General features: G+C 55.9%; 1 protein-coding gene across 2 annotated transcripts; it reads right to left on the bottom strand.

The window, feature by feature from the left end:
- Nucleotides 1–7,229: 7,229 nt before the first annotated feature.
- On the bottom strand, nucleotides 7,230–24,295 carry KIAA0930 (KIAA0930 ortholog). Of its 2 annotated transcripts, none has more exons than XM_011934769.1 (10): nucleotides 24,114–24,295; nucleotides 22,757–22,908; nucleotides 16,427–16,546; nucleotides 16,266–16,343; nucleotides 15,832–15,933; nucleotides 14,478–14,618; nucleotides 13,648–13,842; nucleotides 10,554–10,716; nucleotides 8,520–8,678; nucleotides 7,230–7,956 (listed from the first exon to the last, which is right to left on the bottom strand). In XM_011934769.1, the coding sequence occupies exons 1-10, from the start codon at nucleotides 24,121–24,123 to the stop codon at nucleotides 7,916–7,918; spliced, it is 1,161 nt and encodes a 386-aa protein (XP_011790159.1). In that variant the 5' UTR covers nucleotides 24,124–24,295; the 3' UTR covers nucleotides 7,230–7,915. The 2 variants fall into 2 exon arrangements, with proteins under 2 accessions (XP_011790159.1, XP_011790160.1); XM_011934770.1 differs by lacking the exon at nucleotides 24,114–24,295 and adding an exon at nucleotides 23,067–23,322.
- Nucleotides 24,296–26,263: the final 1,968 nt, after the last annotated feature.

Genomic DNA, 26,263 nt, shown 5'->3' with positions numbered 1-26,263 from the left:
CCCAGGAGGTGGAGGCTCCAGTGAGTGAGCAGTGATCATGCCACTGCACTCCAGCCTGGGTGACAAAGGAAGACCCTATCTCAAAAAAAAAAAAAAAAAGGCAAACCCGGCTGGGCAAGGTAGCTCATGCCTGTAATTGCAACACTTTGGGAGACTGAGGTGGGAAGCTTGCTTGAGCCCAGGAGTTAGAGACCAGCCTGGGCAACACAGCAAGACCCTGTCTCTACAAAAAAGTATATATATATATATATTTTTTTTAATTAGCTGGGCGTGGTAGTGGAAGGAATCGCTTAAGCCCAGGAGGTCCAGGCTGTAGTAAGCTGTGGCCGCACCACTCTGCTCCAGTCTTGGTGAGAGGACAAGACTCTGTCCGTTCCCCTGCCCGCCGCCAGAAAAAGGCAAACCCATGGGCCCCAACTCGGCTACTGAATCCGCAGCTCGGGCTGGAGCCCACTTTTTAAAATTGAGATAGAATTCATATAAACTGCACCCCTTTAAAGTACACGATTCAGTGGCTTTCAGCATACTCACAGAGTTGCGCAGCCGTCATCACTGATTCCAAAGGACTCTCCTTACCAGTCTTCTGGGTTTGAACTTGGGTTAGAGCATGCATTAGGTGATCCTGATGCACGTTCACATTTGGGAACCGCTGGCACACATGCTCTCCTGATGACTCTAAAGATGGCCCATGAAATACCCCTTGGGCACGCCGGGAAGAAATGGCAGTAGTTATCGGCATTGCCAGGAACTACGCCAGCCTTTGGACGCACCTTGTCTCACTTCAACATCGTCGCATCCCTGGAAGGAAAGTGGTGATTCTACTTGAGGAAACCCAGGCCCAGGGTTGAATGTGTCTGAGGTGGCGCAGCTTGAGGTCCCAGCCCCACACTCCTCTCCCCAGCCTGCCACGTTAAGGAGATATACATGCCCACTAAATTACTCAACTGCACTGACTTCTGGAATTGGCTAAAATCTTTTGAGCAAAATTGTTTATTCAGAGTAGCATAAAATTCGGCTAAAAGCCATGGTTATTTCAAAATGAGCAACCTAAATGTTTTATTAAAGTCAGATTCCAAGAGGAAGGACCCCAGTCCACACAGAGGAAAGAAATCCCGTTAACCTGTTGGCTGATGGAGAGGCTGGGTCAGGGGGCAGTTCAGTGATGCTGTAAGGAAAGAAAAGAACATGATCCTTCATCCCCAGAAACAAGTATTTTCCCTTCCTCATGTAAATTTTCCAGCTGTTCTCGTCATTTTAACAATCAGGCACAAAGTATAGCATGTTACCACAGTCAACATGTCTATTTACAATGAACTGTGTTACTTACTGTATGGATGGAGTTACATTCCCCTCTCCTCCCAGTATAAGATTCCCAAAGGTTTTCCTTTCCAGTTCACTTTTTTCCTTCTAAGCTAGGGCATGACAGTAGTTCCTAAAAGCTCATCTAAGGATAAAGGAACTGAAACAGCAAAATTAGCCTTCAAGAGGAGGCAATGAATAGGAATGAAGTTCCTGCAGGCAGCTTCCAAGATACAGACTCTCCCCAAGTATCTATTAAACAGTTTTCAGGTGACTGCTTTAAAAGGACTTCCCACTGTTCAACGAGAAGGGGGTTGGCCTGGATGGCAAGGAAGTCTTCACCTGCTAGACCGTCTCCTTCCTAACTGCCATCTTCATGGGCTGCCTGTGAGGTGCTGGTCAGAAAATTCTCCTGGTCTGGTGTTTCTAAGGCAGTGACTGTTTCCAAGAAATGTCACTGGTGGGGTGTCCCTTACCATATTCCGGAATGCTTGCATTCCTCTCAGACCCTCTTTTCTCTCTGCCCCTCATTTTCCATTCTGTAACTTTCTGCAATGTTTTAGGCCTTACACCCATCGCTGGTAACTTCCTAAGTCCATCTAACCATGGAAAGGAAAAGCTCATGGTGTGAAAGGCGACAGTAGCAGGCTCGGAAGGATCAGCCAGAAAATGCGAGAGCCTGCTCGAGGTCCCCTTGCCCGCCGAGCTGCAAGAGAGCCGCCTGGTGCAAACACCTCATCTTCCGTTAGACCAGGCAGCTTACCTGGAGCCTGCGAAACCTGAACTTGGGTCTCCTGGCCTCTATTCCATTGTTTCTCCACTTCTGTGAGGGTTAAGAGGTTCTCTGAAAAAGCTTGGGAAATGTTACAGTACAACTGAAAGGGTATGCACTACCTTGTGGAGGCTGAAAGCTAAACTTGAAATGCATTTTTTTTTTTTTTTTTGAGTGAAAGTCTCCCTCTGTCACCTAGGCTGGAGTGCAGTGGTATGAGCTCGGCTCACTGCAACCTCTGCCTCCCAGGTTCAAGCGATTCTCCTGCCTCAGCCTCCTGAGTAGCTGGGACTACAGGTGCACATCACCACGCCCGGTTAATTTTTGTATTTTTAGTAGAGACGGGGTTTCACCATGTTGGCCAGGCTGGTCTCGAACTCCTGACCTCAAGTGATCTGCCCGCCTCAGCCTCCCAAAGTGCTGGGATTACAGGCGTGAGCCACCGTGCCAGGCCTTGAAATTTATCTTGAAATGATTTAATTCTGCAAATATGGCATCTCTGGCCAAACCCCAGTCACTGACCTGCCCACCACTTCTCGGACTCCTCACTGGCTCATGACAGGCAAAGCCAGCACACAGGGTCATTTCTCTCTGCCTCCAGCACACTCCAGTTCAAAAAAGCAGCTTGTGTGAAAGCTCCAAAAAAAGTTTCAGGAATCATTGGGGGCAAATTAAGGTTCAATCATGATCGCTTTGCTATATCTGTATTTGCCCTGAAATGCCCATGACAGAAAAAAAGATTAGAGGAAGACACAGAAAAGAAAAATTTAATATTCAACATGCAAAACAACTTTTAAAAGAAACATGAAATCATAAAGCAAAGCTAACAGCCAACCAACAAATACCACCTAGAAATGATCTCTACTGGGCGTGGAAGATGGTTAATAAAGAAGCTGCTGGTAATGCTTAGGAAACTACCAGTGGCAGTTAGCGCACCGAGCTATCCGGTGCAGGCCGTCGTGGTGTTTTTGCTAAAATACATTTTGTAGAAATCATAATTCAGAGTTAGTTTTCTTACAGAGTTAATTACTCTCACACCAATAATTCATTTGGAAACCATAAAAGATACCTATTTACACCTAAACTGCCTGGTCTTCCACAGAGCGGGGACTAAAGGGGCACGGCGGGGAAGACAGACAGCGAGCGTGCCCTGGGCTCTGGAGGGTTGCAGGGTCACTGTGATTTTGATCTGCTGAGCTCAAGGACTGGAGACGGAATAAAAACGCCTACTTGCCTTAGACACAAGAAGTTGCAAACTCGCCCATCAGCAGCTGCCTCCACTTCTGAGACTCCCCCTGCGGGAGCTCTGAACCCAGCCCCGAGGCCACTCCGTGTCCCCAAGAGTGCTCCAGGGCTCCAAGAAAGGGCTGAGGGGTCCTTTTGCCACTGGGGATCAAGCAGCCAGTGAAAAAGAGAAAGAAGAGCTCCAGCAGGTGCCCATCACCCGGCTCCCGGGGCCCACCAGCTGAAGAGCTGCTCTCCCTCGAAGGGCAGTGCTGCCACTGTAGAGGCTGCTTCCATTCAAGCTCAAGGGCACGTGCGTTTCCTGAGCTCGTAGTGTCCGTCCTATCAGGTGGTTATTTTTAAACCAGAAGTACAGTCATTCTGCTTTTTGATACCGACTAGAGCAAGAGTCACAGGAAGAACCAATGGGGTGTCAAGAGAGACTTGGTTTTTGAAACAGGACATGAAAGCAGATCCCACCTAAATTTACGAAAATGGAGAAAAACGTCAGTGAAACCTGTTAAGTTCACTAAAAAGTTGGCAGACGTTTCATATGTCTTTAAAGGATTTTGGCCAACAACTTAAAACCAGCCTATTAGGACGTGGTCGAGGCAGTCATTAGAATATACTGGCTGCACAGGCCTTTCCTCCGGGACGTCTTTCAATGAAAAAAAAAGTTTTACTTTGTTCTTCAAAAGTCTTCTACTAACTCGTCTATTTATGATTAAAACAGCAAAAACAGACCCTGGTTTGAGTGCAGGTAGACTCTTTGAGGGAGGGCACCTCAGGAACATGCCTTTAGACCCTTCCCATGACTCCACGTAGGGGGAAGCCTAACTCACAGTCCGTAAGAATCCAAACGTGAGCGGCGACTCCACGCAGCAACCCATCCTGCCTCCAAGCTGACTTGGCTATAGAGTATCTTGCATCCTTTTGTTCTCTTCTGACTACCTGTCACTCGTGTTTTAAATAATCTTCTCTTGAAATAATGAGCCTTAGTTGTCTTTGCAGGCAACTGGGCATTTCCAGTAGGACATCAGAAGGTGAGATGGCCACTACCTGAACTTGCAGCTGCTGAAAGAAGCAAGGGTATAAACGGAGACCATCCATCACCCATCAGAAGCTAGGATCATCACATTCCTTTAAATGGAAAAGCGCATCCCACAGCTTTCTTCTTCATGTTCTAAAAAGTGACACCTAGGTTTCCTCAACAGAAAACTGTGCTTCAATCCCAAATCCTCTTTAAGACCAACAGGCCTTAAAGGGAGTTTGCCATTAAAGACCAATGTCTTTTTTTTTTTTTTTTTTTGAGACGGAGTTTCACTGTTGTTTCCCAGGCTGGAGAGTAATGGCATGAGCTCGGCTCACTGCAACCTCCGCCTACCGGGTTCAAGTGATTCTCCTGCCTCAGCCTCCCGGGTAGCTGGGATTACAGGCGTGTGCCCACCACGCCCGGCTAATTTTTCTATTTTTAATAGAGACGGGGTTTCACCATATTGGCCAGGCTGGTCTTGAACTCCTGACCTCGTGATCCGCCTGCCTTGGCCTCCCAAAGTGCTGGGATTACAGGCGTGAACCACGGCGCCCGGCCCCAATATGTCTTAAAGGGAGTTTGGGATTAAAGCAGAGTTTTCTGTTGAGGAAACCTAATGTCTTAAAGGGGTTTTGGGATCGAGTGTTCTGTTGAGGAAACCTAGGTGTCACCATGCGTGAGTCTTCCCTGCATTACACAAGAGGCAGGTACAAGTGTTCCCAGAAAAATTAAAGATGGCCTTACAAGAAATACCAATGTGCCAACACCAGGACTTTGGGGGCCCTGGTTCTGGCCCTGCCATTTGTTACTCTGTTACTTTATTCCACATGTCATTTGTTACTTTGGAAAGACAAACCTGGGAGTAATAATACCTTACTGTCTAGTTCTCAAGTGGCTAAGTGGCTCTGAGCAAGGTTTAAATCCAGCATCGCACGTACCCTTTGGAGAGGGTTTTAGGGACTGAGAAAGGCAGCCTCCACCAAGTGTGTGTCCCTCTGTCCGGGCAGCACCGTTTGGATCGGCGTGCAGGCCGGGCCACATGCCTGGGTTTGACTCCCATCGCTGGCCCCTGCTGTTTGTTCCGGGCAGTCCCCTAGTGCCTGTGCTGGTTTCCTCGTCTGTAAGATGGGGTCAGACCAGCGGCCGCACATGGTAGGTGCTATGTGTTGGCTGTGAAACCACAGTCCACCGTGTGCTCTGTTCACGTTGAGGACTGATCTCTAAGCTAGCATGATTTGCACACGTTTCTGTGCCAGCGAGCCCTCTCACGTCACTGTGACTGGTCCTCATGGTCACCTGTGAGGCGGGCAGCACTTTCGCCATCTTACAGATGAGGAGCCCAGCTCGCCCCGAGCCATCCAGGCAAGCCTCTGAGCTTGGCCAAATGCTGGCCCTAGGGGAGAGAACCTTCTCACGCCCCTCACCTCTGAGAACAGAGGGCGGGCCGCTGTGCTGCCCATGACCTGGACTGCCTCATCTTCCCATGGACCAGCTGTCAGGGCTGTGTTTCTCCCAAGATCCCCAGAACAACCAGGGGAAGAGTTCCTGAAGAAATAGGTGGATTTTAGCCACATGGACACAAACTTGGAAACAGAATTTGGCATCCCCTGAGAGCACTCAAATGGGGCTGGGCCAGAAGGCTGGGCCCCGCTCGGGGCTCCCTGAGGCTCTGTCCCCACACTTTGGGGCATGGCATGACCTGGCTCTGTGCTGCCCTAAGACATGGGTTTGGAACATGAAATCGTGCAGAGCTGAGCCGTCAGGCCTGAGCGGACACTACTAGAGGAGAGAGAAGCTTCAAATCCCCCAAGCACGGTCTCGGACTAGGTTATTACAAAGGGTGAGGGGGAGGTGGGCATCCCAGGAGTCTAACATCCGACCCGATCTATGCAGAATGATGGGTGACCGTGCCCTGACCCAGCCATACCCCTGAACCCTGGAGACTTCAGTGAGGTAGGTGGTGTAAGCCCCATTTCACAGGTGGGCAAACTGAGGCAGAATGAAATGCAATAGCTCGCTTTTAATAATAACATACAAAAGTCTGGAGAAAGCCCCAAAGTAGTCCCCTGTTCCCGGAGCCCAAAGAATAAACAGATGGGAGAACAAGCCCCTCCTCCTCCTTTCCCCCCCCGAGAAGATCCCTAAACACACGGCTGTCTGAATGCTGAGCAACACCTCAGACATTCCTGGGAACTTCAAACAAAGCCCGCACGGAGAGACCCAGCTTCCAGCTGATTCCCAGCTGGGGAGGGGACAGGCCTGCTCTCGGGAGGGCACCGTGCATCCTTGCAGATGGAAACGCCTTCACGCTGGAGCAGGCGGAGGGCAGGCCTGGGGCTGGGCGGTGCTCTCACGAACCGATGGGAGTGCCCATGCGAGCCTCTGAGCAACTCCTCTGCCTCAGTGAGCTGGTCTGAGATGGGACCAGCACACACTGTCAAAGGAAGTGAGCTCCAGGAAACCAGGGACGATGAAAAGACACCCCCGCCCCCAGAAGACGGGCTCCCACCTAGAACCTCCCCGGGATGATGCCAGCCCCACCCCACGTCAGACATCCTTTGGCAGATCTCCTGTTCTGTGTGGCTACCGAGGCCTGCCGACCACCCTCAGAATCCAAACTCTACGGGCCCCTCCGTCCGAGGCCCAGCACGGGATGTCCAGGTTGGAGGTGCGTGTTGGCGGGATGTCCAGGTTGGAGGTGCGTGTTGGCGGGATGTCCAGGTTGGAGGTGCGTGTTGGAGGGATGTCCAGGTTGGAGGTGCGTGTTGGAGGGATGTCCAGGTTGGAGGTGCGTGTTGGCGGGATGTCCAGGTTGGAGGTGTGTGTTGGCGGGATGTCCAGGTTGGAGGTGTGTGTTGGCAGAATGTCCAGGTTGGAGGTGCGTGTTGGAGGGATGTCCAGGTTGGAGGTGCGTGTTGACGGTGTTCTTTGGCTGGAAGCAAAAGGTCGTTCTGGCGGGATCGGGGCCGTCTGCTCAGCTGGAGGCCTTTCCAGAACTGGGCATGGGTGAGGTATTCCCAGCCCAGGGCAAAGCCATCAAACTTCTTGTATTCCCATCTCCTATTAGAACAAAGTGGTAAACCGGGAAGGATGAGCTGGGACTGACTCGGGTGCTGACGTTCATCCGCATGGCATTCCAGAATCTTCAACTGGCGTTCCTCAAGAAGGTGTGGACAATCTGATGCGCTGAGTGCCCTGGCTGGGTGGTTCCGCCTGCTGCTGGGGGCATGTGAACATAGATGCGCCGGTCTGGCCCCGCTCTGGGCATCAGCTCTCCTCCCGCTCTCTCTCATGGCCGCTCGGCAGCTCCAGTCCTGTTTGGGTGCAGAGGGCTCTCCAGAGATGGGTGGGGGGCGACGGGCGGGGGGCACAGGGCGGAGCAGAGCCAGCAGGGGAGGGAAGAGGCACTTCAGTTTGGGCTGGTGTTCGTGGAGTCGGCCCTGGCCCCGGGAGTCGAGTGGCCTCGCCTGGCTGCGGCTCCAGCACTGGCGGGTCACAGAAGACCCCGGTGGCGGTGGACAGGTAGGCACTTGGCAGCACTCCCAGGGCTGGGCCCGGCCGGGGCTCTGCACAGGCTCCGCACGCGGCTAGGTCATCAGGATGGGCTTCTGCCGAACTTCCAGGATGTCTAGGGCCGGCAGGAGGGAAGCAGGTGAAACAGTAACCCTCAACAGCAGCGGGTGCTAAGCGGCGCCACTTCTGAAGGCAGGCCGCCTGGGCCACTCACGCATCTCCTCTCCAGGCTTCACAGACTGCAGAGGAGACGCGTCTCCACCATCCCCACCCTGCAGACTGGGAAACGGGCCCGCAGCAACGGCACACCCTGCAGGGGCTCGGGTACAAGCTGGTGTGGGGGCCAGAGCCATGGCCTGTCACAGCTGCTGCAGGCCTGGGTCGGCGAGGTGGCCCAAGAGCCTCCCATCGCCTGTGACTCACACACACCCGGGCATGTGGCCACTCAAGAGGGGACAGCAGGTGTGCCAGAAAGGTGAGCAAAGGGAGGACTTCTGGGAAAGCTACGGCTCCACCCAAAGTCTGAGACAAGGAGGCCAAGAGCCCTGCAAAGAAACCCAACCAACCGACAGGACAGGGCGGGACGACTCCGGGTGGCTCGCAAGCACCGAGGCCCTGGAGGTAGAGCTGGCTGTGAGGAGATGTGGCAGCTTCCCTGTTAAAATCAGCCAGCATTACCTGTTAAAATCCGATGCAGCGGCAAAGTGACGTAGGTTAAGTGTGCATAGAGAAGGAAGTTTCCATCTGCTCTGTTCAGCTTCAGCCAGGACCCAACCAGGGACCGTCCCGTGCCCGACAGGGACCGAGACCGCAGGTTGGTTGCATTGTGCAGATCGGCTGGAGGAGAGAAAGCCAGGTCAATGGCCATAGCACGGGCTGCGGGGGGACGAGCAGGACGCCAGCTCCCAGGCCAGGCTGAGGCCACGCTCTGCTGAGGCCGGGACGCCCCTTACCAACACCCCCACACCAGCACCCACGCACTCCAGAGCTGCCGCCTCCTCGCCCGTGACACCCCTCCCCCTTCCTCCGGCCCAGACCCACGCCTCCACCTCCAGGAAGACTTCTTTGGCCACCCCCTTATCTCTCCCTTCTCTGTCTCGAGCTCAGTCTCCTCCAAGGGGTCTGGCACACAGAGTGTGTAATTCTCTGCTTCCACGGGCCCTGTCCCTGGAACTAGGCACTGCCACCTGCAGAGCATGGGAGGGGCAAGCCTGGGCCGACCTGCACCGTTACCCAGTCCTGCGGTCCCGGCTGGGGAACCTGCCCCAGAGGGGTAGACTAGGGCAGTGATCAATACTTCTCCCCGACTCGGGAACGGGCCCAGGTGGAGAAGGGGCTGGCCCACGTTCACGCAAGAGCAGGTCGAGGCCAGTGCTGGAGTCCCTGACCCGGGCCTTGCACAGGCGGGGCCCCTGCCTCTTGGTTCCAGTAGTCAGGACAAAGACTGCCACCTCTTCTGACCAATGCGACAGCCCCAGCTCCCCGCTGGGGGAGGTGCTCAGTGGGAGTTATCAATGAATCCTTCACTTCCTTATTTTTTTTTTTTGAGATAATCTCACTCTTGTTGCCCAGCCTGGCATGCAGTGGTGCAATCTCGGCTCACTGCAACCTCTGCCTCCCGGGTTCAAGCAATTCTCCCGCCTCAGCCTCCAGAGTAGCTGGGATTACAGGCCCCTGCCACCACGCGGGGCTAATTTTTTGTGTTTTTTAGTAGAGACGGGATTTCACCATGCTGGCCAGGCTGGTCTCGAACTCCTGACCTCAGGTGATCCACCCACCTCGGCCTTGCTAAATGCTGGGATTACAGGTGTGAGCCACTGCACCTGGCCAATCCTTCACTTCCATACACTCAACAGACACACACACAGTGCAGAACCAGGCGCCCACTGGGTCCTGAGGATGACGGTGAGGAAGGCACGTGGTCCATGCCAGCACAGCGTGGCAGAACCTCCCAACCTGTCTGTGATGGCCACCCCTGTCCCCAGGAGCCATTTTCCACAGGGTCTGCTGAGTGGCGTTTTAAATATGCTAATCTGATTGTGTCACTCCCTTGCTTAAACCCCCCCACCCCATGGCCTCCCTGGGGGCTCTGGGAATGACTCCTGTATTCTGGACGGTCACTGAGCGAGGACAGGGAGCAGGTGCAGGTGCTCAGGAGAGAGTGCAGACTGTGCCTGGGCAGGACTGAGGGGCACGGGAACACCCAGATAGAGACACCCAGAGTCCGGGGGATGGGGCACAGGGAGGCTGGGGGGAGGCTGCACGAGGTGGCAACTCTGTCACCAAAGAGCACACGGTCCTGGGAGGCTGCACAGAGCTAGCAGGGCCGGGCCTCCCCCTGAGGGTGAGCTGACCCAAGGGAGGGGAGCCCTCCTCTCTCCCTCCACAACCCGTGTGTGCGGAGCCATCAGATCACCCATCAGCCTTCTTAAGCTGAAAGGCCTTAGAAAGATGGGGAATCCCCTGAAACTGACATACTGCGGCACATCTGGGCTGTGCCAAGGAGATGCCTGGGCCCACCAGGACGGGACCCCCGGAGGCAGCCATTTCTGTCCGTCCCCAGCTCTACCCTCAGCTCCTGGAGGGGTGGCTGGCACCTGGCACCCACTCTCTACGTGTTGCTGAATGAACAAATGAATGAATGAATGAATGGTCTGGATCAAGAGGAGACTGAAGGGCGCGGGGGCCCTAGGACACGGAGTGGGGGGTCACCTCCACCGCTGTCCTCCCGGAAGAACTCCTCGCTGTCGTTGGCGGAGTGAGACTTCTTCATCTCGGCGATCCGGTTCCGGGGCACCTTCCTCTTGAGGGATGGGGAGAAGAAGGCGGGCCGGTTGTTCCGCTCTGGGGTGGGGGGCGTGCTGAAGGAGGTCACCTGGGAACAAGGAGCCAAAGTCACCAGAGCAGAATAGCCCCATACCCAGGGGTCCCCACGCCCCTCCTCTCCCGCCCTCAAACAGCCCGACACAGCTCCCATGGAAGAGACCGCTCGGCCAAGAGGATCCAGCCCCAACTGGCCCGTGCTAGGTGGGGCCTAGAGACTGGAAGATGCGTTCCAGCCCAGGGGCCAGCAGGCCACCTGGCCACCAGTGCTGCCCGAGGAGCGACCAGGCTGCTGCCGCCAATGGCAGAAAGACCCCTCCTCTGGGCCTCAGACACTGGCCAGGGGGTGTTCAAGAACAAATTAATAACAGTTGCTAACGCTGAGTGAGCACTGGCCCCACACAGACCCACTGAGCCTCCCAGCTCCGTGAGACAGGGGCTAGCGTCAGCCCATCTGACGGATGGGGAAACTAAGGCAGGGACTGAGACCCTGGCTTGCCTGTGGTCACCAAGCAGGACGGCAGCAGCCCTGTCTTCTGTCCCCCAGGGCCACACTCCTTATCCTACTTCTCAGGGCTGAAGTGGCCCCATTCCTCTCATTCCCAGCACCCCTCACAGGAGATGCTGTGCTAAGTGGTGCTGGGCCTCTGTCTCCTCCCCACTTCTAATCACGTTTGGTTCTGGTCACCAAACATTCACACCCACTCAGGGCCAGGCAGCCACAGCACTAAGGACAGATAGGCACATCGCAGGTCCCTGCCCTCAAGGAGCTCACAGTCTGCTGGGGTGACAGACTCAAAGTGACAACCATAGACAGCATGCTGGCTGTGGAGACAGAGAAAAAGAAGCACAGGATACATGAAGCACAGAGGCAAAAAGGATCCACAGCCTGGGAAATCAGGGAAGGCTTCCTGGAGGAGACGCCGCTGGAGCTGGGTCTTGAAGGTCGAGTAGGAGTTCGCCAGGTGAAGAAGGGGGGGAAGGGCGTTCCAGCCAGAGGGAACTTGGCCCATCTCCTCCCTCCTCCCCATGCCAACAAGAATCTGAGGAGCAGGATGAGCTGGGACCGAGACTTCGGGAGCCCCGTCAGCCTCCTCGTCAAGGCTCCGACATCCACCAAAGTCCTGGCAGCTGCTGGGCTCCAGACGGTGTTCCCACAAGCCGGGGAAGGTTTTCAAAAGATAAAAGAAACAAACAGCACCAACCACAACACACAGAGTCGGCATGTGTCACGCACTGGCTCCAGATGACCCCGCGGGAGAGGGAGACAGGTAATAGCAGGCGCACAGGTGGCAGTCCCCAGGGGCCAGCCCTGCTGCTGACCCTGTGTGACCCTAGCACGTCCCTCCCCCTGAATCCCATGGCTGCCCAGTTGCTAAGGCACCAGGGACTTTCACACCCCTCACAACCACTCCCACTGGACAGATGGGAAAACCAAGGCGCAGGCAGGTCTACGGTCACTCAGCCCTCATGCTGTGGCTGGAGACGGCACCAGGGTTTGTCCAGCCCAGAGCTCGGGCCACATCTTCATAAGGACTTTCACACACACATTTTGTCAGAGTCCCAGGGGATAATTAAGGACCAGGAAGAACCAGGCCCTTTATCTCAGAAACGAACTCGGAAATATAAACCACCTCATTCCAAAGACAAGAGAGGCCCCTGCCTACAATTCTCACCCATCTTTGCAAAAAATAGCACTTGCTGTCTTTGGATTGTAAAACACATTCATTACAGAAGATAACTTCCCCCACCCCAACAAAAAAAAGGTATACATAAGAGAAAGAAAACCAACATCTGACCACCTGGAGATAAGTATGGTTAAGATCTTTCTCGAATTAAAAGTATAACAAACACACACTCCCTCATCTCAGGCATGTCTGCAGTAAAGCATTGTTTACATTCCCATGCGTCTGCTTTCCAAGTAGGTCAACAGCAACTACAGCGGCTGCCACCTGGGAATCCTCCTGAGGGCCAAGCCCCAGACTCCTCAGAGCCTCCCAAATACTGAAGGGACAGGTATCCTCGTGCCCTGTTTCTAGATGAGAAAACTGAGGCTTGGAGAGGAAGAGACACCCAAGGTCATGAGAGCAGCAGAGCAGGATTCCGGCTGTGGGTGGCATCTCTCCTGGACAACGGCTGGCAAGACTGCCCCTGGACCTGTGCCAAGGGCACCCCCCTGCCCAGCACACCTGTCCTCTTCTAAGACCTACGGCTCTGGGCAGCCCCTCTGCAAGAACCACCAGGCAGAGCAAAGCAGCCAGTGGGCTGGAGGCCTTCTCCTGTCTGTGCCCCACTACAGGCTTCTGGGAGCAAAGCCGCTGCTGACCTCAGCCTCCCGCCCTGGGGAAGGAGGGTGGCCTCGAGACAGAGCAGGGTCCCAAGCCCAGTGCTAGCCCAAGAGAGCTTGTGACCTGGGGCAAGCTGGCAAGTCTGGTTTCCAGGTGTGCGAGGCAGGAACGCCTCCCCTGCAGCAGTGCTTCATACAAACCACAGGGCAGAGCTGGGCGGTCTAGGCCTCTGCATGCTCTGGCTGGCCCCAGTCACCGTCATTCCCATCTGACTCACCAGGGAAGGCTGGCCATGTGCCCACGCTCACCCAGCAGGTCCACCCAGGCAGGCACCAGGGCCGGGCCTGGCAGCCAGTCTCTTCTGCCCACTGGCCCTGTGGACTCAGCCTGGCTTTGCGGCATCTCAGGGAGGCAGAAGGAGCTCTGGCCCAGCACCAGCCTGCGGTGTGACCTTGGCCAGGCACAGCCCTCCAGGTCTGCAAGGCAGGAACGCCTCCCCGCAGCAGCGCCTCCTACAAACCGCTGAGCAAAGAGAAGGGCTGGGTGGTCCAGCCTCTGCACGCTCGGCACCTCGGCCTGCACACTGCTGGGTGGGGACGACACCTGTGTCCCCGGGGGGCCGTGAGCACGGGGGAAGACGGTGGAAAGTGAACCCGAGGGACGGGAGCCCCAGCCCCCAGCCATGCAGCCCTTACCCGCTCGTGCATGGGCGAAGCTGGGCTGGAGTCCTCTTCAGTCCCACAGGGGGACGTGTCCCCTGTGGACACTCGGCTGACCGCCATCTCGGCGTGGCCCTTGCCCTGGGGGCCCTTCATGCGCACAAACTCCATGTTGTTGTACTTGTAGAAGCCGAACGACATCTTCTGCGCCATGCGGGCGGCCACGCTCACCTGGGGGCCGGCGGGGCAGCCGGGGTCAGGGAGCGGCAACGGCTTCACGGGCCACCCCCCCGGGACATCAACAGCCAGGGTGACCAGCCCTCAAGGAGCGGGGGCTGCCCGGGAGGGAGGGTCTGAGCCGACAGGCGCGGCAGCTGGAATGGAACCACATCCCTGCCTGGTGTCCCTCCTGGCACCCCTCCCACCGCCCCACGAACCACACGCCAGGCTGAGGACAGGACGCCAGGCTGGCAGCGAAGCTGGCTGTAGATGGTGCCTGCTGGGGGACAGCAGCCTGCTCACATCTGCTTGCTTAGTTGGGGGAGACTCGGAGCGCTTCCAGGGCCAGTCGCAGGAAGCGAGTGACACTATCAGCTATCACCTCCCAGGGAACTAGAGACTGAGGAGGAAGTCCCCGCTCACATCTCAGATGAAGGCAAGTGGCCCGCGTGGGCTGAGGCCGACCATGAAGAATGATGTGAAGAGGGCTACGGAGCGCCTAGAAGGAGCCCCGAGGGGCTGCGGGTGCCCCTGGTGGCCGCTGCCACGCAGAAGCAGGCTGGGAGGCCTCGGGGTGTGGACCAAGGTGGGCTGTGGAGCCGCCGACCCCGGGCCCGGGAGCGCCTGTGAGGCCGCCCCGCACTCACCCGGTTGTCATACACCTTCTTGAGCGCCTCATAGCGGATGGAGCCCTGAAAGATGACCCCCTGGAACGTGTTAGTTTTGTCACTGGCCACCAGCTCCACACAGACCATCTCTCCTTCTCCCACAGTCATGTCGCTGAACACCTGGGGCAGGGCACAAAGAGACAGGGACACGACCATCGGCTCCCACCGCCCACACCACAGCCTGGCCCAACTGGCAGGGAGGGCTGCTCGGAAAACCCCATTTTGCAGGGGACAGCTGGCTCTCTGTCACACACTCCTGTGGCCCCATGCCCTCCAAGGCCCATGGGACAGGAACAGCCTCACATTGGGGCAGGGGCTGAGCAGCAGGGGAGGACAGGAACCCTTACGGAGACTCTGGGACTGGCGGAAGACGCACGCCCTCATGACAGTTCACCAGGACCGTTGGCCACTGTCTGGGCCCCTCCACACCGCCTGGGGTGCCCAGCCCTGTCCGCCACATCTTTGAGGCTCCTGTGTAGCCAAAGGCTCAGTGGTGGTGGCAGGATGACTGCCCACCTGGGGTGGCAACACCAGACTAAGGTGCCACAGGCCCCATCCTGCCGCCTTAACGAGTCATTGCTCCCAGGGCCTGGCGCACAGACTGAACTCCGAGGACGCAAAGACTTAGACGCAAATCTCAGCTCTGCCACGCAGGAGCTGCGTGTGCCTGGGGAGGGGACATGACCTCCCTGAGCCTGGGATCTTCCTGCAGACGCGCATGCCTTCCTTCTCAGGGCCTCGCATGCGCACAAGGACCCCGACCAGGGCCTCAACAGAGAGACATGAGTGGGCAGAGCAGGGAGTGAGCCGTGACCGGCTCCCTCCCCACCCTCCCAGCGCCCTGCGTTTCTCAGTGAGTCTCATTCTGCCCAGGCCTGTTTCCCAAACCTTAAAACAAAGGCTTAGCCCAGATAACTCCGGAAACCCCATCCCTCTTTGACATCCTAGGATTCCAAGTCAGTGCAGGCGTGGAGGTGCCTCTTTATAGTTTACTGGCATTCATAATGGCTCCTCCTGCCCGGGCAGCGCTTCTTGCGAGAGTTTATGAGGCATCCTCCCACTGAGGAGCCTCTTGGTCTTCAGCCCTGACAGTAAGTAGGACAGATGATCATGACACTGCTTTTACAGAGGAGGAAGCGGAGGCTGCGCCAGGGGAATTCACCTGCCCACAGGCAAACACCGGGAAGAGAGCGAGCCACGTCTGCCTCAGCCGGACTCTTCCCGGCTCCAAGCCACCCACGCCTTTCTGCAAGGCTAAGGCCGGGGGGAGAAGCACCTGACACCCATCTCCCGAGGCGGGAAGCTAAGGAGAGGGGCCCCGCGTGGAGCTCACCTCCTCGAAGCTGTCAATCATGAAGAAGATGTTGGGGTAGCTGATCTTGGACTCTTCCCCTTTGCTGTCCATGGGGTGTTTACTCGGGGACGCGAACACTTGCTGGAAGAAAGCAGATGTGGAGGACAAGTGAGGCCCCGCCCCGCACACAGGCCCAGAGTCAGTCCAAGCCAGTATAGGGAGGCTACCCGGCCCAGAGCCGGTCCAAAGCCAGAGACCTACCCGGAGATGTGGGGGATAAGCTGGTTCTGTGCTCCTCGAATGGGATACAGGATCCCAGGAGCTCAGCGGATTTCTGGAGTCAGACCCCTCACCTCTGGGGCAAAGAAGGAAGTGGGAGGACTTGTCTCTCTCAAATGCTGGGCAGCCAGAGGTCTGCCACGCCCGGGCTGAACTGGCAGTTGGGAGGCGGGGGCTCCCGCGCCAGGGCTCACCTGAGATTTCTTCTTATGGATGTGAATGTCCCCGCCGTCGGCACGTGTGCACACCGCACAGGTCACCATGTAGTCCAGCTGAAGAGAACACGGTTCAGCGTGCAGGGAGGGGTCAGCCATCCCTCGGGGCCAATTCGCAGCCCCACCCATCCACCCCATACCTTCTGCAGGATGAGATTCAGGCAGACGCTCTCCTCCCAATCGATGTCAGGGTCTCCCAGGCCTGGCAGCTTCTTGGAGTCCCGCCGGTACACCTCCACCTCCACCTCGGGCTCAGTCGCCTGCGAGGCCCAGAGCAGAAGTGAGCGTCCAGGATCCACTGTGGTCCAGGCGCTCTTCTTCTCCCTGACTACTATGCTGGGCAGGTATTACAACAGACAAGGACTCCACTTCTTTTTTGTCGTTATTTTTTGTGACAGGGTCTCACACTGTTGCCCAGGCTAGAGGTGCAATCACAGCTCACTGTAGCCTCAACCTCCTGGGCTCATGATCCTCTGACCTCAGCCTCCCAAGCAGCGGGGACCACAGGCACATGCTACCACACCCAGCTAATTTTCAAAATGTTTTGTAGACATGGGCTTTCACCATGTTGTCCAGGCTGGTCTCGAACCCCAGGGCTCAGGTGAGCCTCCTGCCTCGACCTCCCAAAGTGCTAGGATTACAGGTGTGAGCCACTGTGCCTGGCCAGAACTCCAATTCTTGTTCCCCAGTTCTCTAGTGATGGGAGATGGGACATGGGGGCTATCCATTCTCCTCGCTGAGCCTCAGTTTCTTCATCTGTACAATGGACTAAGGGCATCTTCCCCTCAAAGTTGTCACAATGATTTGAAGAGCTAATATTTGCTAAGTGGCACCAATGATAATAGTGACCCCTATTGAGCTCTTAGTGGACGGCGGGATCTGGGCTACACATTTCACAAATTATTAATCCTTTCACAGCAACCCTGCAAGGCAGGTATTAGCCCAATTTTAACAGATCAGAGTCAAGTTTACTGAAGATCAAATAATAAATAGAAATCAGACAGAAAGCACAGCATGTCTATACCTCTCCTAGGAGACTGGTTTCAATTTTTTTTTTTTTTTTTTTTTTAGACGGAATCTCGCTCTGTCACCCAGGCTAGAGTGCAGCACGATCTTGGCTCACCGCCTCCTGGATTCAAGTGATTCTCCTGCCTCAGCCTCCTGAGTAGCTGGGACTACAGGCACGCACCACCACACCTGTCTAATTTTTGTATTTTTAGCAGAGACAGGGTTTCACCATGTTGGTCAGGCTGGTCTCGAACTCCTGACCTCAGGTGATCTGCCCGCCTCGGCCTCCCAAAGTGCTGGGATTACAAGCATGAGCCACTGCGCCCGGCCTCAATTACTTTTTTCTTTTTTTTTTTGAGACGGAGCCTTGCTCTGTGGTCCAGGCTAGAGTGCAGTGGCACAATCTCGGCTCACTGCAAGCTCCACCTCCCGGTTTCATGCCATTCTCCTGCCTCAGCCTCCCGAGTAGGTGGGACTACAGGCACCAGCTACCACACCCGGCTAAATTTCTTTTTTTGTATTTTTAGTAGAGATGGGGTTTCACCGTGTTAACCAGGATGGTCTCAATCGCCTGACCTTGTGATCTGTCCGCCTCGGCCTCCCAAAGTGCTGGGATTACAGGTGTGAGCCACTACGCCCGGCCTCTTTTATTTTTTCGAGATGGAGTCTCGCTCTGTCACCCAGGCTGGAGTACAGTAGCACGATCTCAGCTCACTGCAACCTCTACCTCCTGGGTTCGCGTGATTCTCCTGCCTCAGCCTACCAAGTAGCTGAGATTACAGGCATCTGCCACCACACCTGGCTAATTTTTCTTTTTTTTTGTATTTTTAGTAGAGACGGGGTTTCACCGTGGTGGCCAGGCTGATCTCGAACTCCTGACCTCAAGTGATCTACCCACCTTGGCCTCCCAAAGTGCAGGGATTACAGGCGTGAGCCACCGTGCCCAGCCTGGCTTTCAATTTTGATGCAGCTGTGCTGACTGGGGGGCCTCTGGTCCTGGGCGCTCTCACAGACTGGGGCTCTGAGGGGCTGGGCATTGCTGGGCTCCCTTGCGGGTGCACAGGCCTGCGCCCCCCAGGGGCAGAGCTGGGATCTATGGAAAGGGATGCAGGAGGCCAACCTTGCCTAGGAGTGAGAAAGAGACGTCCCCGGGTCGGGGGGCTCGCCTGTGTGGTTCTGCAGTCACCCCGAGCCCCGGAGCTGAGAGCCTTAGGGCTCACAAGACTCTGCTGCTCCTCCTGCTCTCACTTCACTGATCCGTTCATTTGATTTTGCTCAGCAAAGCACTATGGACTCAGTGAATGAAAGGCTCGCGGGCACGATTGTGGGCACAGCTGTTCAGCGCAGCCCACAGCACGGGCAGGCAAAGAGCAGGTTCCCCATCAGAAAGGTGCCCGTGTGCGCACCAAAGCCAGGCCCAGAGAACACTGGGAGCTGCCTGGTACCCACTGACAGGAGGGTGGCCAGGCCACCACGGTACACTCCACAGGCATTACACTGCAGTGAGACCAGACAGATTACAACCACCTGTGTCAACAGGCATGCCTCACTAACATGACACAGAAAGAAAGAAGCCCGAAACAAAATATACTGCCAGTACCAATGTATGAGCTGTGAGAACAGACAGAACCCACGAGGCCACACACATGAGCTGTGAGAACAGGCAGAACCCACCAACTCCGCACACATGAGCTGTGAGAACAGGCAGAACCCACCAACTCCACACACATGAGCTGTGAGAACAGGCAGAACCCACCAACTCCGCACACATGAGCTGTGAGAAGACACAGAACCCATCAACTCCACACACATGAGCTGTGAGGGCAGAACCCACCAACTCCGCACACAGGGGCTGTGAGAACAGACAAACCCACCGACTCCACACACATGAGCTATGAGAAGACACAGAACCCGCCTGAGTCCACACACAGGGGCTGTGAGAACAGACAGAACCCGCCCGACTCCACACACAGGGGCTGGGAGAAGAGACAGAACCCACCGGCTCCACACGCAGAAGCTGTGAGAACAGGCAGAACCCGCCCAAATCCGCACACGAGCTGTGAGGACAGACAGAACCCGCTGACTCCACACACACGAGCTGTGAGGACAGAACCTGCCCGACTCCACACACAGGGGCTGCGAGAACACAGAACCCACTGACTCCACAGGAGGGTGAGCCCTGGGGTGGGGTGAAGGGGCCTTGGTGTTCTGGTCACACTCTGTATCTGGGGGCTGGTGAAACCAGGTGTTCAGTCTAAAAAATCAAGCTGTGTACACATCTTTGTTTTTCCATATAGATGTTATATTGAAAACAATCTACCAAAAAGGAAAAGGTGAGTCTGGGGTCAGGGCTTCGCTGCTGGCAAGCTGTGTGACCCCAGGGAGCTTCCTCCCTGTCTCTGAGCTTTGGTTTTCTGAGTGGGTGTGAAGATGATCTGCGCCTTAGGGTCCTGAGGTGTCCCGGGACCATGACACAGGGCTCGGGCCACCAGCGCAGAGCCAGCAGCACACAGTTAGGTCTCTCTCCTGCCAAAGGCACAATGGGCTGCCCAGGAACATGGAACGTTTTGTTCAGGGCTGCAGCAAACAGAGGGCAGGAAATCCAGGACATCCCTCCCTAGGAAAGGCTGGACTGGGGATGTCCCTCGTGCCCTGGAGCACTGCGGGGTTCCCGGCATTCTGTCCCCCTGATACTGCAGCTCCTGCCAATCCACCCTCCCCTGCTAGGTGCAGGAGGCCCAGCTGGTTGCTATGGCGACCGGGTACCAGCGGGACGGGCATGGGGAGGGGGCGGGAAGCAGCCAGGCTGCCGCAGAGGACTTGCAGTGCGCAGGCGCCTCTGCGGGGCCCCCACCTCCACTCAGGGCTCAGGGCTCTTGCTAGGAGGGTCTCCCCGTCTCCCCATCAGCGCCTCCAGCCCGCCCCCTGCAGGCCACCCTCAGCACTGCAGCCCGGCAAGCTGGGAAAAATGCCAAGTTGGGGCAGCCCTAGGACTCCACCCCCCTCCAGGCTCTGCAATATCCATCGGCCCACTCTGGCAGGTCCCATGTGGCACCCATCACACACCCCCCGCTCTGCGCTCGCTGGTCCCTCCATGGGGCGTATCCTCAGCCCACTGCTGCCTGCTCTGTCTTACAACCCGCCTGCCAGATGTCACCTTCTGCACTCTCCCGACCGCCCCGCTCCTCTTCCCACCATCACAGCACGGATGGCTCCGTACCACTGGCTATACTGTCTGTCTGTCCCAGCAGACTGAGGCCGGATATGAGTCATTTCTGTGCTCCCAGCACTGAGTGTGGGGGGGCATCTGCACATGGTTCACAGTGGGTGTTGCAATGGAACATTCTAGCATGTGAATAGCTGGACTGCCACCTGCTCCCGTGGGAGTCAGGCTTCCCTGACCTAGACACCCCCAAACTTTCAGCAGAGCTTGCATGTGGCCCCATCCCCTCTGCTCCAAATTCCTCAGGCCTGGATCCAGGGCTGTGCTTTCTCAGTGGAGGGCTCTCACCTTTAACTTCTCCTCCACCCAAGACGGACCCCTCATCTGATGTTCCTTTCTCCTCCCCCTACCCCGGCCTATCCGGGGTGCGCACACCCCATCCTCCCCTCCCTGTCTGCCCTCTTGACCAGAGTCGTGACCTCTCTGGAATCAAAATTCAAACTACAGCTGAGTATCTCAAATGCGCCAAGTCCTCGTTAGAGGCCCTGCTTGCAACAGACTCTGCCTTGGGGAAACGACCAACATTTGGGGGTGGGGGAAAGGTTCTCTGCAACCTGAACTCCAGCAGAAGCTGAGAGGCCAGAGTGGACGGAGACAGGGGCAGGGTCCACAGCCCTGGGACAACAGAGTGCCTGAGCCTCTGAGTTCCAGCTCCCATGGGTGAGAGGAGTGCCTCCCCCCAGAGCTGTGCTGAGGTTAGAGGAGCCTGTGCCCGCCATGAGGATCACGAGCAGTGAGGATCCCGAGGCACCAGCCACCTCCCTGCCAAGGGCACTCATGTGGTCACGCCAACCCCAAACATCCCAGCCTCCCAGGTGTCCACAACGGGAGGGCCCTCACCTTTCAGGGCACCTGCCCTGATACCCCTTTACCCCAGAGAGGAGATGACCTGGCAATGTCATATGGTAAACCATGGGGAAGCAAGACTGGCCTTGAAAGCTGGTCTCTCGACTGCACACCCAGACAGGGCGGGCGTGGCAGCAGGTTCTGAGGGGCCCTGAGCCAGCTCCAGAAGGTTCTTACTCAGGGATCCCATCACCAGTCAGGCCTCCTCTTCATCCCTCCCAGAAAGCATCCCCTGCCTGCCTGAGTGACTCCAGTCCCTGCCCACCTGCCACTGAAACTGCTGTGCTAAGGCCGCCACCCCTCCCTGGTACCAAATCCAACGGGCCCTTCAGACACTGCACCCCATTGGCTGCCCCCACTTCTCCAGACCTCCCCGCCTGGGCTGCCCTCCCCTCTCCTGGCTCTTCCCCCACCTCTCTGGCCAGTTGCTCATGGTCTCTTGCTGGTCCCTCCAAAGTGGGGCTAGCTCAGGGCTCAGGGCCAGCATGCAGGCACCCAGGCCCGCCCACTTGCAGAAAATCCATCCCACATGTGTTCAGGCTCAGAAAATGGGCCCAAGGCAAGGCCAGGCTCCAAGTAATCCCTGCGTTAGCCTCTGCCCGCAAACCATGGCCCCAGAGTCACAGAGCCAGGCAGGCTGCAAGTTCCAGACCTGGCTCCACGGCCCTCTCATTTGTTTTTAAAGGAAAACAAAAGCATTTCCATGTCTGGCATATGGGGTTGCTTAAACATTTTACAAATTGCAAAAGCCTGTGAAAAACAGAGAAGGAAGCATGCAAAATGTATTTTATTAGCTCCTCCCACACTTAGATTTAGTGGATGAAATATGTCAGGCGAATGACTTCGTCTCCGAGCCCTCCGTTTCCTCGTCTGTAAAAGGGATAAGAACGCCCACCCTGTCGAGCTGCTGGGACTTCACAATGAGGCTGAGAGGAAGAGCGCTCAGCACTGTGTCCAGATGATGGCGAGGGCTCAATAAGTGGAAGGCACCGTCGCCATCACCACCACTGAACCACGTCACCCTGCCATGGCCGAGGGAGGGCTCTGGGCTCTGGAGTCCGACCTTTTCTCTAAATATCTACTGATTAATTATAAGAGGCCAGCCGAGTCAGCTGCCTCTGAACCTGTTTCCTCAAAGCTACGATGGTGACAGCAATCACTGCCCTTCAGGGTCACAGTGAAGATGAATGCCAGTGTGTACAGACACCCAGCACATCCAGATTTGCACATGAGACTGTCTACACAGTTCCTGGAATACAGTAGGTGCTCAATAAGTATCACTCACCCTCTTTGATATGCATGAGCACTGACGAATGCCCACATGCATGCCAGAGCAAACACCACAGGGATGCTTGGGGCACAGACGCAGGGGCAGGGGCCAGGGGTCACTCACCTTCCTCCCGTCTGCACCGCTTTCGCTGCCAGAGTATGCCAGCTTCCGGCGCACATAGAAAAGCATGTCGTCCTGCCGGGGAGCCCATTTCTCCATGAAGTAGGTGGAGAACATCCAAGTCCAGAAAACAATGCGGTCATCCTTGAAGCACCCTGCAGAGGGAGGCCAGACAGGAGTGAGGAAGGACGGCCACCCTGGCCCTTGCAGCATGGCCTTGGCCAAGCCGTGCCCATACCCCCCCCCTTTCTGGCCAGAAATTTGCCAGGGCTCTGAGACGCGCTGCCCCTCCCTCACCACTCCCGACCCCCACCCATGGAGCATCCAGAGAGGCTGGAAGACACCTCCCAGGAGGCCCAGTTCCTCCACCCAGCAGCAGCCTGAGAGCCCGTGCTCCCAGCCCCACAGCTGAGCCCGACTCCAGCCTGGGCATGAATCAGCAGCTTCGGTGGAAAAGGAAAATCCCGAGGAGCCAGGAATGCCACTGGCTGGCTGCTGTCTGGGCTGGAAGCTGGGGAAGACTTGGCTGGGGGGGCCTTTGGAGAGGCAGGGCTCTCACCAACATCTCTCACCCCCACCCACTCCCCGATGGCTGCGGCAATCCCAACGGGAACCCGACTTAAAGGGACAGCCGCCCTCCAAGGCTGCAGGCGGGAACCGCCGGGAGACAGCACCCACCCCACCCCTGCCCCGCGTCTGCACTGCTGGCCCTGAAAGCTTGCCAGCTTCGTGCTCATCTGATCCTCACGGGGACGTCTCCTTGTATTACAAATGGTATTTCTTTATGATATATATTTGTAATATTTTCTTGCAAAAGAGAAAAAGCCCACCGGCTTTGGTAGGGAAGATCTGGGTTTCCGTTCCAGCGCGGCCGCTGGTGCTGGGACAATGGGCGGGGGCTCTAAGCCACAGGTTCCTCGGGGCACCTGCAGACACACCGAGACCACGGGCACACAGTAGGACCAACACAGGTGGGTTTGTCCCCTCTCTAGACGGATTCCGCACTTTGAAATACGCTGCGAAGCTCCCTCTTATCAACTCAGTAGATTAAGCCACGGCTGCTTTTGTGTCTGTCTTCCTCACTGACCGGTGCGGTCTAGTGCTGGTGCTAGATCGCACTAGTACCAGCTGGAAGGAACTAATCCTGACACTTGGAGATGGGGAACCTGAGGGCCAGTGGTGCTGGGACCCTCTCTCGCCCTCACAGGCAGACCAGTGGGCCGACCAGGACTCGGCCATCAGCCGAGTCAAATGCAGAACATCCCAGCCTTGGCTGACGTCAGCCACACCACCAACCAAAGAATCAGGACTCGAAGCCAGCCCCGGCCCCCAGCCCTCAGCCCAACAGTGTGTTACCCACCCACTCCCATGCCCTGCCTGGCTCCTGGGCTCTAGGGCAGTGAGGAGGAGGAGAAGAGAAGGAGGCCTCACTGGTGAGGGTCTGGGTCAGCAAGCCTTGTCAGCCTCCGGGGGCGAGGGTCAGGAGAGCTCACAGGACTCGCAAGACCTCCCAGGCTCGCAGGACCTGGGGAACCCCACATGCATGCCGTCTGCAGAGTCGCTTTGAAATTCCTGCCGCGTTTTTGCAAGAGGCAATGCCCAAGTCACCCTACTACAGACCCTTGCAAAATTAAGCAAAGCGCTATGATTATTCCTGGATAAAATTCAATTCTTTGTTACCTCCTCTTAACATTGTTTCACTTTTGCTTCCCTCTTAGAGCCCAACAGAATAAGAGAATAAATTTAGTCTTTAAAAACCAGCCTTTGGCTAGGCGTGGTGGCTCACGCCTGTCATCCCAGTACTTTGGGAGGCTGGGGGTGGGGAGGGGGATGGATCACCTGAGGTCAGGAGTTCAAGACCAGCCTGGCCAACATGGTGAAACCCCGTCTTTACTAAAAATACAAAAATCAGCCGGGCATGGTGGCGGGTGCCTGTAATCCCCGCTACTCAAGAGGCTGAGGCGGGAGGATCACTTGAACCCGGGAGGCAAGAGGTTGCAGTGAATCAAGATCGCGCATTGCACTCCAGCTTGGGTGACAGAGCGAGACTCCATCTCAGAAAAAATAAACAAACAAACCAATAAATAAGCCAAGTGTGGTGATGGACGCCTGTAGTCCCAGCTACTCCAGAGGCTGAGGCAGGAGAATTGCTTGAACCTGGGAGGCAGAGGTTGCAGTGAACCGAGTTTGCACCACTGCACTCCAGCCTAGGCAACAAAGCGAGACTCTTCTCAAACAAACAAACAAACAACAACAACAAAAATCAAGCCAAAAAAAAAAAAACAGCCCTTAGGAAAACTGCCAGATTCTCACAGAGTTAAACATATACTTACAAAACCAGCCACTAGCCACTCCTAGGTACCTGCCCAAGAGAAATGAAGCACATGTCCACAGAGACTGGTACACAAATGTTCACGGCATCTTTGTTCATAATGGCCCCAAACTGGAAACCAGGAGAATGCACACATGTCACAATAAAAACAAACTAGTGATCCACACCACACCGTGGATAAACCTCAAACTTGTCCTGCAGAGCAAAAGAAATCAGGCGCAAAAAGCTATTTACTGTATGATCCCGTTCACGTGATGTTTCGGAAAAGGCAGAATTGGAGTGACTTAAAGCAGATAGGTGGCCGCCCTGAAAGGTTCTGTGTCTTGATTGCGGCGTTGGTTTCACAGGTGCGTATGGCCATCAAAACTCATCAAACTTGGCCAGGTGAGGTAGCTCACACCTGTAATTCCAGCACTTTGAGAGGCCAAGGCGGAAGGATTGCTTTAGGCCAGGAGTTCAAGGTCAGCCTGGGCAACGTAGTGAGACCCTGTCTCTACAAAAAAATAAAAATTAGCTGGGCATGCTGGCACGTGGCTGTGGTCCCAGCTACTACAGAGGCTGAGGTGGGAGGATCACTTGAGCCCAGGAGTTCGAGGCTGCAGTGAGCTATGATCGAACTACTGCACTCCTGCCTGGGGGACAGAATGAGACACTGTCTCTAAAAGCGTTATTAAGAAATAAAATTTAGGCCAGGCGTGGTGGCTCACACCTGTAATCCCAGCACTTTGGGAGGCCGTGGCAGGCGGATCACTTGAGGTCAGGAGTTCAAGACCAGCCAGAGCAACATGGTGAACCCCCATCTCTACTAAAAATACAAAACTTAGGCGGATGTGGTGGTGCTCACCTGTAGTCCCAGATACTCAGGAGGCTGAGGCACGAGAATCACTTGAACCCGGGAGGTGGAGGCTGCAGTGAGTCGAGATGGCGCCACTGCACTCCAGCCTGGGTGACAGAGCGAGACCCTGTCTCAAAAAATTAATTTAAAAAACGTAAAAACTTATCAAACTGTTCGGTCTACATATATGCAGTTTATTTTACATACATTATATGCCAACAAAATTGTTAAGTTGTAGCTGATGCTGGCAAGGGTGCACTGAACTGGAACTCTCCGATATGCTAGAGAACAAAACGTGAGAAGCTAATGAGCACTTTCCCATTCCTATGCATCTACCTTATGG

This window comes from Colobus angolensis, unplaced genomic scaffold (genome assembly GCF_000951035.1).
Source record: "Colobus angolensis palliatus isolate OR3802 unplaced genomic scaffold, Cang.pa_1.0 Scaffold138, whole genome shotgun sequence".
Taxonomy (NCBI): Eukaryota; Metazoa; Chordata; class Mammalia; order Primates; family Cercopithecidae; genus Colobus; species Colobus angolensis.
The sequence above is the reverse complement of the archived record's forward strand: the minus strand, read 5'-3'. Positions and strand labels throughout refer to the sequence as shown.

Coding starts and splice junctions, on each gene's coding strand:
- KIAA0930 (XM_011934769.1), bottom strand. Junction 16,547..22,756: donor GCGGTGCAGACGGGAGGAAG/GTGAGTGACCCC, acceptor TGGGCCTCGCAG/GCGACTGAGCCCGAGGTGGA. Junction 8,679..10,553: donor CCGGGAGGACAGCGGTGGAG/GTGACCCCCCAC, acceptor TCTCTCCTCCAG/CCGATCTGCACAATGCAACC.